Source organism: Lethenteron reissneri, chromosome 21, assembly GCF_015708825.2.
Source record: "Lethenteron reissneri isolate LAM-NWPU_2019-01 chromosome 21, ASM1570882v1, whole genome shotgun sequence".
In the NCBI taxonomy this organism is placed as follows: Eukaryota; Metazoa; Chordata; class Hyperoartia; order Petromyzontiformes; family Petromyzontidae; genus Lethenteron; species Lethenteron reissneri.
The window spans coordinates 4,700,963-4,712,216 of NC_083799.1; the positions used below are offsets into that span (position 1 = coordinate 4,700,963).

Below are 11,254 nucleotides of genomic sequence, written 5' to 3' on the forward strand. Positions count from 1 at the left end.
CCCCAGGACCATAGTTACTAGTTAACGTGCTAATGAGGATTGATGGGACGAACGTTGACAGGGTCACGTGAGGGGGAAGCGCGGGACCCAACGTCCGTGAAGTGTAATCAGGGCGGAGATTGACAGGGCCACGTGCGGTGAGCGAGAGTTCGGGAATAGGGGCGTGGCCGGGGCGTGCGAGGGATAAAAGCCGGCGCGAGCCGGAACTGGTGGCTGTTGTTGTGGAGAATCGCCGTCGTCTTTGAGTAGTCTTGATGGCTAGAGTTACATTGTCTCAGAATAGAGTCGTCTAATTACCCAAGTGTATATAGTCACTCGCGGTTACGTGTTAAGTTGTCAGCAGACTTTATTCATAATAAATATAAATAAAGAACAAGACAGTGTCTCTGAGAGCTACATTACACTACCATTAATCACGCCGAGTGGCTATTGAGAACAAAGGGGATCTGTGATAATGCGTGGGAAGTTGGGCACAAGGACAAAAAAAACTAAAACTCACCATTCGATAACGCCCATCATTGTTTTTTCTGTAAAGGACCATTTCCTAAACTGTCGCACATTATTACTATTATCATTTCTTCGGGGAAGTGTTATTGACGGTTGTGTGGAGTGCATTTTTTTTAACGGATGTTGTTGGTTTACGAGAACTTCGGGGGACTCTCCGTGTACTGCGACTGTTGCCCTTCCTCTGAGGTGGTGGATCTGTTAGCCGTGGATCCGGCTTGGACACCGTGCGCCGGGGCTATCGTTTCCGCGTGTGAACGCCGTTCTTAAACGTCTGCTATTTTAAATTATTTTCAAAATCATCAACGCTTGTGATCTATATACTGCTCAATGGATTGCCTTCCTACATTGTCGCTTAAGCATAACTCCTTGGAACGGGTGCTTGACCATACTTCATCACAATAGTCACTGTCGGTTTGAAGTCGCGCTACCTGACGATGGAACCCGGAATGAGATGTTAAACGATTACACATTTATTTCAACATTTGAATCGACGTATACCTACACACAAAACTAAATAAAAAGTACGTTGAATATAGCACTGCTTGTTTGACGCATGAGTAACAACACCTAGAAGTCCAAAACAGTATACACAGATGTATTTACTTAGGATATTTTTTTTATAAGTGCATTAATTAAGAGTGGCAACCATCGTGTGATATAAAAGTACTGTTACTTTTCAAATATCTATTCACATCGGCACAGACGCATACTCCAGCTGAACGATATAAACGCGAATTGGCACCTTCGGAGACAACCCCTTCAGAGCATAGAGAAATCTGGCTGAATGTTGCCAATTGAAGATATTGTTTGTTCAAAGCGGTAAATTGGAAATAGATGACATTTCTAGTCAGTTGCTCAGCACACCACTTGTGTCTTAGCTGTCTCACATGATTTCCCAAACTGCAGTCCTTGCGACAAAGCACACCGCCACGTCTTTTTGCATTTACCAATTTACTTCCATTCAAATACAAGTTCAGCCGTTCCACGCTGCACTCGTCAGATGATTGTTAAGCACGTCCCACGTGACGCGCAAAGCAATTGACGCTGTCTTTGTCGCAAACGCGCGTGCATACACACGGACACTGAGATTTCAATCTCAATTTGAATCGCCTCTCGATTTTAATTCTCAATTTTAATTCTTAAAATTTGTATTCTTAAAATGTATATCTGGGCGTCTGTGTACATGATTCCACGTTACACAGACAGCATTGAATGGCTAGGAATGTCACGTGTTAACAATTATCGGGTGCGTGGAAGTACGGAATATTTGGCGTAAATTTATAAACGCAGGAAATCAGTGGCGTGATGGGTCTCCATGACTACTTTATGCCAGTTCTTGGTATTTACTGTATAGGTGAAACGTGTGCTGCTGTTTCTTTGCTGCACCTTGACGCGCATCCCGCACGTGTAACAACATGCAGTATTGCTATCACTGTGAATGTTAAAGCATGGACTTTTAATTGCATAATGTATCGAGTTCCCACACTCACTCTGCCCCGCGCTGTGAGTTTACTTAAGTACTGATGTAACCTGTATGGAATAACCAGCATCGACAACAAGGGACATAACTATATAATAATACCATGATATTTAACAAAGTAATAATTATATACATGGCATATTATAGTTTTTTTTTAATTGTCAATTATTGAAATATTCATTTTAGGTACCATAACAATTCTTTATATTCACCATACTATTGCTTTTCACCAAAATTTGGAGAAGATCAAGATACCATAGTGGCCAAAGCTGTTGATGCCACCAAACCTTGCGAACTCTTCCCACCCTCCGCTGGATCTCGCAGCAGCTGTATGATCCAGCGCGACCTCCATCGTAGACACGCGACCTCGCCAAAACACGTTAATTTAAACCCACGTAATTTGTCAGGGCCCCTTTATATTTCCCCCATATTCCGCAGCCCACGTTTCTGTTAATGCGTGATATTTAAAAGTCCACGGCTGACAAAACTGTAATACCCATCCGGCATTCTCTCTGGCAGCACGGCGCACCGTGAAGGTCTGACCTCTCCCACCGTGACTGATGGGGTTGGGGAAGTGTGGCAAGCCCCATGGAGCCGGGGCGGCCGTTCCTCTGGTGACGTGATGCGAAGATGGACGCTCGCTGGCTGAGAGGTCCGCGGCTCGTGGGGACGCTGATGACATCCAATGGACAGGTAAGGCTGGTGGTGTCTCCAAGGCCGCCTCTATACTCCCTTCACCCTGCACGCAGCTCATTACTGACAGCGCCGTGCAGCTGAGGTATGCGGCAGCGCAACCAAAGCGTGATGCTCATGGTTCAAGGAGCTTCTCTTTGGGAGATGCTAACGCTCTACACCTCTTGTATGTATGCTCTCTGTGCTCCCATGTCAACGCCGCATTCATTTAAAGTGAATGCCATTATTACAAATGAGCTTTATTTATTAAAAGTGTTCAATGAACATTATTGTCATGGTATAAAATTATCAGCTCATTTAGGAAGTTATGTCAATGATAGTACATTCGAAACCCAACTTGCTACTTGGATATAAGTTAAGGGTGGTGGTGGGGGGGTTAAGTAAGTATTTGGTAATTGTGTGATAAGATAAACACTATTTCCCTGACTATTTTTAACGTTGTGTTTCTGGTGATAAATTATATATATTAAATGTAAGAGCCTTAAGCAATTACCGTATCCATACGGGTTGTAAATCAAGATCTTTCCCAAAGTCACCTTGTATCCAACCATTCGGAGTTTAAATGTTTACGCATTCGTTTTATTGGGCCATACTGAATAACTATATCTGCAGAGGTGTTGTATTTTCCATCATCCGATACAATAGTCATATGCTTTCAGACTTTTTACTCCAGAAAAAATATGAGGTATGAAGAACGGTCAAACTATGTAACATTCCATCTCATTAATTATGTTCTAAAATTGGAAACATTTGAACAATGTAAAAAATCATGAGCTAGCCTGCGTGTTTTTTGTTCTTTTATTTTAGATTTATCTTGATGTGTCTTTGATTAATCCGACGAGAGCAGGTTGTGGGTTAGACTTGTGGGCTGGCTGACAAATCAGTGGCGGCAGAGCTGTCAGACAGGATCAGAGCGAGCTTTCATCAGTGAGATTCGATCCACCCGATTCCCTGTACGAGCTTGCTCCTGTGACCAACTGCAAGATCAGAGCATCATAATATTTTTCAACAAATCTTTAATTTCTTAGTCACCAGCTTGCGTCGTTATGTTTCATCAATGCGTTGCATTAAAGTAAGACACTATTAACCTTTTACTTTTATTACAAAAACATTTTCTTGTAAAAATATTCTATTAAACCTGATATTCGAAATTGTCTTTCTGATCGCTGAAATTACATGGAGGGGAGTAGGGGTGTAATTTCGAGAGAAGAGAGGCAGCGAGTAATGCTACACTAGGTCAAAGGTCGCCCAGTGCCAGACCTCATCTGACATATGTCACATGTTTCCATGATAACGCTCTAAAAAGTGCCCCGTTTGCTGATATTGCTAGGACAACTGGACCTGATAGGTTGCGGCTATGATGGATGTCCTACACTGGAGGACTGACCAGCATGCATTAAAAGCAGTGTTTTATTAAATCAATTTTGATCAAATATGCAAATGTAGTAGCGTAATGCACAGTTTCCATGCATGTTTTGCATATTTTTATTCATTTATTTGCCAAATAAATATTTTAACCCTTGAGTATTTCACGAAATATCCTTTTCAATTGTAACGTCCACTGCAATGAAGTGTAATGTTTAATATGTTCCAATACTCGCATTATGTTTTCTACAATGGAATAAATACAATTAAGTATTATACTTTTAAAAATCTAGACGTGTTTCTATATACATCACAAAGTGCCGTAATCAGATGTGTGATGCTGTGTAAAAATAAATGCCCTTTGTTGACATATACTATATCCATTGAAATACAGATTTACACAATCGGCTCACGGTCTGGTTTCTTCGTTCATAACTAGAATTTCAAGCCTAACATAAATGTAACTACGCTGTAATGATCACAAATGACAGATGCTCAGTTAAATAGTGTACTGAGGTAATTTCTACGATATGTAACGCAAAATGGCTTCTGCTGTGAATTCAAGAGGCTTATGACTGGTAGCATAAGGTATGCAAAGAATGTAGTGGTTTTCATTAGAACCTGTTGTGCTTTGTGCTCTTTACCATAATAATAATAGTAATTGTCTTTAGTGAAGTCTCATTAAATATAATGTCCTTTATTTAGTGGTGTTATTAATACATTTTAAGAATACAAGTTGTGAAGAAGCAAAGTTTCCTCTTGTAATAAAGGTATGCTGGACAAATAATACAATTTCTAAAATAACCAGAAACATAATAACTATCTTAGACAGACATATCTCTTGACGATAATTACGGGCAGCTCCTTGTGGCATTGCGCTACGTTATCACTCTGATTGTCGATCGTATACAGAGAGCATCGTATATTTTGTTACGGCTTTTAATGTGAATTTAAAGGACTCGCATAATGCACATGCATAATGTACGTTGACTCAGTAATCCATCCCCCACTTTACGCCACTTCCACGCCTATATATATACATCTGGATGTCGCCTGATGAAGCTAATTGTAATTACTGGCGAAACGTCGTACTCAGATTGTAAATGTTGTGGCTTGTCTTTCCAACACACCGGTGTGCTGTACTAGTGATGAATTGGCATGTTCTGATTACGTGACACCCTTACTAGTTGGCTGTGTCGGGTGGTGGCAGGTTTTAACGACACATTTATATATTTACGCAATCTAACCCCCAAAAACTCTATTAGGGATTAATTTTAACTGTGCACATCGAAAGGGATGTTTAAGAAAAGATGCATGTGCGATTGTAATTCGCAAAATTGTATTTCTCTGTTCCTCATTATACTGCCGCATTTGTGTGAAACATTTAATGTAGTAAATACATCAAAATGGTTGTGAAGTTAAGTGCCTCGCAAGCACACATCCCATAAATACATATGAATAATAAATAATGGATGAGTATTGATTTATTTTTTTATGACAAAAGGTGATATTAAGTATTAATTAGCTATCAGCAAGCGTTACCCCCAGCACAAAAGCTGTGCACACAATGTTCTCTTTAAAGAGAGGCATTTTGGCTGCATACAGCAATTGAATGGCGATACCTTTTGTCACTTCACAACAGTTGTTATTTTATTTCGACAGTCGTTCTCGGCAGAGTGCTGTCACAAACGAGTCCCTGATGGCCCGGGACATTGTTCATCACAAAAATTGCTATCGACTTTTCTGAGGCACATTTAACGACAGCTTAAACTATTTTTTATTGATTAACATTTTCATAGATTATATTCTGTCATGTCAAGTGGAGAATATGAGGTAGTAGGCTCTGTGTGAGCGCCCCCAGCACACGCGCCCTGCTTGTAATCCGAGGCTTGAGTACCGTCGGGGTTCGCTCTGGTTGCGTGTGAACACGGTGGCACTCTGTGTGTGTGTGAACACGGTGGCACTCTGTGTGCGTATGCCTACACGGTGGCACTCTGTGTGCATGTGCACACGGTGGCACTCTGTGCGTGTGTAATGTAATGACAGTAGATTCAGCCTGCAGTGCGAATAGACTAGTGCCACGGAGGTAATGACAGGGGGAGTCAACTTGCAGTACCAGTGGACTGCTGGCTGCTGGAATGATCGAGAATAGGAGCGTGGCCAGGTGACGAAAGAGGACGGTAGAGTCCTGCTGGTAGAGCGAGCGTCTAGAATCAGCGAGAAGGTTCGGGAATGGGGGCGTGGCCTTGGACCGTATATAAGGGAGATGCGCTGGAGACTCTGGGCTGTTGCAGTGTGGTCTCCGCCTGTTCGAGTGTGAGCATGTGGCGCCTTAATAAAAGAAACCATCTGAGACAAGTGCGTTGAGTAGTCTTTACATGTACATGGTGACACTCTGTGTGTGTGTGTCGCAGCGTGGTTCTCTATTATCCAAGAACCTTGATGCAGGATACAGGTTAACTGTGTGTACCTTTGGGGTGTGGTAAGGTAGCATTTAGTGCACTGCACTACGAACCCGGTTACTCGAGTTCAATTCCCACTCACGGGCCAACACCAGTGACGAACTAGGTAAATATCACCACTGGGTAGACAAAGGTGGCCGGGCGTGGTGTTGGCCACTCACCCCTCATGTGCTGTGCCGGCTTTCATCGGTGTTCGCTAATAGCACTTTTCTAAAACTTTGTCTTTGTACCCATGTCACAAATTAAGAAACACATTCCTGCGGAAGGAGCTGGTCGGAACGTTGGGTTGCTCGGTCAATGGCCAGGGTCAACGGCGGCGTGGTGTATTTCGCAAATATGCCCGACTGTGGGGCAGGCACAAGCCGGCGTGAGTAGGTTAAATGTTGAGTTTATAAGGGCACCACGGGGTGACCAGCCCCTCCACCCAGCCCACCCCTCCCACCCCCCCCCACCCAGCCCCTCCCCACCCAGCCCCTCCCCACCCTCCCCTCCCCACCCAGCCCCACCCTCCCCACCCAGCCCCTCCCCACCCTCCCCTCCCCACCCAGCCCCTTTCTCCCCACCCAGCCCCTCCCTGCATGACGGACGGACGGACACAATAATCCCCTGTGAGCTGGTGTAACCAGGAGGTTCCTATCAGTAAAAGCGAATTAAGCTTAAGCTTAAACAGTGAGTAAAAGTGTTATGTGCACGTTTATCAAATGTACGTATTTTTTTATTTTTCTATCTACGGGGCTTTACTGAAAGACCCAAAGAATATGACAATGTACGTTTTATTAACATATATCTAAACAATTTAAACCAGATGTTTGAGTCAACCAGTCTAGACAGCAAATAAAACAATGTAAATTTAAAATTTTCATATTCTTTGGGTCTTTCGGTAAAGCCACGTAGATATAACAAATAATAAAATAATAAAAATAATAACAATATCACGACGTTTTGATCGCAACACAAGCAATTGTCATCAGGTGAAAAATATAGCGGGAGAGCTGAGAATATATGGTGGGAGCGCTGCTAAGGAAGGGAGTTATGAAGGTTTGAGATTGGTGTAGCCCAAGGGTCAGTGGGCGGGTCTAGAGATAAAATTTGCATGTAAATGTAAAATCAGAGAAATCTTGACAAACGAAGCTGTGGGGGTGGCCATTGTATTGTGAGAGATTAGCATGTCAATGTAAGAAATTTGCTAGTAAATGTAAGCTCGGAGACAGCTCGGAAAGAGCCATCGCCACAAGCAAATTTCTTACATTGACATGCTAATCTCTCACAATACAATGGCCACCCCCATAGCTTCATTTATCAAGATTTCTCGGATCTTACATTACCATGCAAATTTCATCTCTCGCCCCGCCCACTGACCCTTGGGCTACATTAGTAAATGGCGGCTTGCCATCCTTTTCCACCTCCATGTGGCGATGGCTCTTTCCGAGCTCTCTCCGAGCTTACATTTACAAGCACATTTCTGACATTGACATGCTAATCTCTCTTACATTGACATGCTAATCTCTCACAATGCAATGGTCACCCCCACAGCTTCGTTTGTCAAGATTTATCTGATCTTACATTTACATGCAAATTTCATCTCTAGCCCCACCCACTGACCCTTGGGCTACATCCATCTCAATCCTTTATAACTCCCTGCCTTAGCAGCACTCCCACGATGTATTCTCAGCAGCTCTCCCGCTATATTTTTCACCTGATGAGGATTGCTTGTGTTGCGATCAAAACGTCGTGATATTGTTATTATTTTATAATTTGTTCTATCTACATGGCTTTACCGAAAGACCAAAAGAATATGAGTTCCTGCAGTCACGAAAGCTTTAAGTCATGATTTTAAAAAATCATTAAATAAAATGTAAACTTTGATTGAATTATACCCGCTATTTACATCAGCAAATATGTCTAACCTCGTGAGAAAGAGAAACGTGTTACACGTGTTCATCTTCATAAATGTGATTGATTCGTCATTCTACGTCTGTTGTCCCCATTATTAGGGCAGTGATAAGTCTGCATACATGTCGGATGTTTTTTCTTTCTCAAAGGCAAGTGTCTTGCTGCAGTTGGTCAATTGATTATACTAGCAGCTTTCAGCTGCCGCACCCATTTTAGCCCAGGCGAGGTGCATTAGCTAGAATATACTCGTCGTGTCTCACTGCATTCAAAGTGGAGGCTCAAAAATGAATGTTGAGCAGTGATAGAGGGGGCATAACTTATTCAGGCAAGGGATGATTATTTTATTTATTTTCCCTTACAGAAAAGTGCCATTGTCAGGTAGTGTTATACATAGAGAGGCTAAAGTCAGCTTTCATTAAAAGCCACAATAGTTATGTTAGAGAATCAACATATGGTATCAAACCATGTAAAGCCTGCATCTTCAACGCAATTACAACCATGAGGACAAATCTGATGAAAATCAACTGTTAAGTGGAAAGTGTTATTGGGTTTTCGCAGGTTTTTGAGACCGAGTTATGTATCTGTAAAATTTAATTTTTTACTTTGGTCACATTTAACATCTCATTGCTGTGTCTAAAATTGCACACCGTTTCTGGATCACAAAACATCCTTGCTATAACACAACATGTGTGTGAATTCTTCAAGTATATTATATAACACAGCATAAGATGACGATTGTGTACTTTCATTGCTGTAAAAAATAAACGCAGCAGATGATTGAATGGAAAATATAAACACAAATATGAAGTCACATTCCTCTGTCCAAGTTATTAAAGTCATGCCGTATTTGCTTAAAAAATATATATCAAAAGCTGTTATGATGAAAATGTAAATTCTCCTCGGCATATCGCGAGATAAACTGGATTAGTCCTAATACCCACTTCAGCGCTGGTTAAAGCCAGGTTGGGGTAGAAGCTTGGCCTTAAACAACTGTAAACACTCGATCACTGCTCAATCATTTTGGGGTCAGGTGCTATATTGTAATTTATTATTAAGTCAACTATTCATTCAGTCGGCTTAATTGGCTTCTGGTGACGTGAGCCCCTCAACCTCGGACTAATTTTGACCTGGGTTGTTTCAAATTTTATTTGTAGGTTACAAATGATGGAAATAGACTATATTAGGGCTTTTACATGTAAAAGACTAGCCAACATCACCGCATTTCTGATCAAGCTCGGCTACATTTAAAAGCATGAACATGCCACACAGGCCTACTTAAATGCAATATTACGACTTAGCAGTGTGAGTTAAAAGTAACGTGGCACCACAGTCCCAAATCTGACAAATTATATTTGATTTGTGTGACATCACCATTGATCAATGTAAGTATGGTTCGAGACATATCTGAATTTGGAAAATAATGTAAATACAACATACCACCTACATACGGCCACACGGCAATTTGACTGGTGTGAGATTATTGTCTGGCTCACTTTCACCTCCGATTATCACAGTTGGCTACGAACTGTGCAAAGGAAGTTCTACATACATACATGTAATAACTTAGCCACCCTTTTGTGTTGTTTTGTTATTTTGTGGTAGGATGCAATGATCTCTGAGCAGCATCGCCAGCTGAACAGGAAGGTTCCGCCTCTCAGTTCATCCCTGCTATTGAGTGGCAACTGTGAAAAGAGACGGCTGTTTGAAAGTTCAAAGGACACACAGAACATTGTTTTGGCCAACACAGAGAGACTGCCCACATTCGACACTCAGGCAAACGGCCGATACCAGTCGACAGTGTTCACGGACCAGAGACCGAGGCTGACGTGCCTGGTAGAAGAGACTCAAGACCCCTTGCTGGATTGCAGGCAGAGCATGGGAGCAACGAATAGCAGAGCCGAGCTGCAGGAGACGCGGCCGGCAGCGACTCGGGATGCAAACGAGCCGGGCAGCTGGGCTGGGACACAGACACCCGAGGACGGAATGTGCAACATTAGACCACCAGCAGAGAGCCAAAATGTGCAGCTGCACCTGGGCGTGCCGAATATGGTGGAGAACAGGAGTGCAGGGTTGAAAGAGCCCCTGATTATGGCCATGAGATCAACAGAGGGCCGACTGGAGGAAGAGACACACGGCAGCTTTGGTGAGTGTTGAAAACTCGTTTCCTATTTTGTTCATGAATTGCACTGACATATTGCAACATTAGAACTAAAACTTGGTTTGGCGCTTTCGTGACTGCAGGAATTACTCTTTGGTTCTTTCGGTAAGTCACTTAGAAAGAGAAAATAATAAATAATATCATACGACGTTTCGATTGCAACACAAGCAATCATCATCAGGTACAAATGAAAGAGAAAACAAAACCTAGTAAACTTAGAAATATAATGTAATACAACACAGATAGTCGGCTAACATAACAGTCACACACCCTACCTGGTTGATTAAGTTTTTCCAAAGATTGCTAAATTTAAGAGAGAGATTAAACACAGAACAGGAGACACATAGACAGACACGTAAGCAGAGAGAGAGATCACACAGAGACACACAGAAAGAGACAAACACATAGGCACACAGAGAAACGACGCCTCTGTGTCGAGAGAACATTGACATGCTAATTTCTCAACCCCCATCCCTCTCTGCCCCCCTCTTTCTCTATTTAAGGCCTCGACACAGGGGCGTCGTTTCTCTGTGCCTATGTGTTTGTCTCTCTCTGTGTGTCTCTGTGTTATCTTTCTCTGCTTACGTGTCTGTCTATGTGTCTCCTGTTCTGTGTTTAATCTCTTTCTCTTAAATTTTGCAATCTTTGGATAAACGTAATCAACCAGGTAGGGTGCTGACTGTTACGTTAGCCGAC

General features: G+C 42.4%; 1 protein-coding gene across 1 annotated transcript; it reads left to right on the plus strand.

The window, feature by feature from the left end:
* Window positions 1–2,552: 2,552 nt before the first annotated feature.
* Window positions 2,553–10,554, plus strand: LOC133344931 (uncharacterized). Its single transcript, XM_061555259.1, has 2 exons — window positions 2,553–2,680; window positions 10,003–10,554. The coding sequence occupies exons 1-2, from the start codon at window positions 2,618–2,620 to the stop codon at window positions 10,552–10,554; spliced, it is 615 nt and encodes a 204-aa protein (XP_061411243.1). The 5' UTR covers window positions 2,553–2,617.
* The last annotated feature ends 700 nt before the right edge of the window (window positions 10,555–11,254 follow it).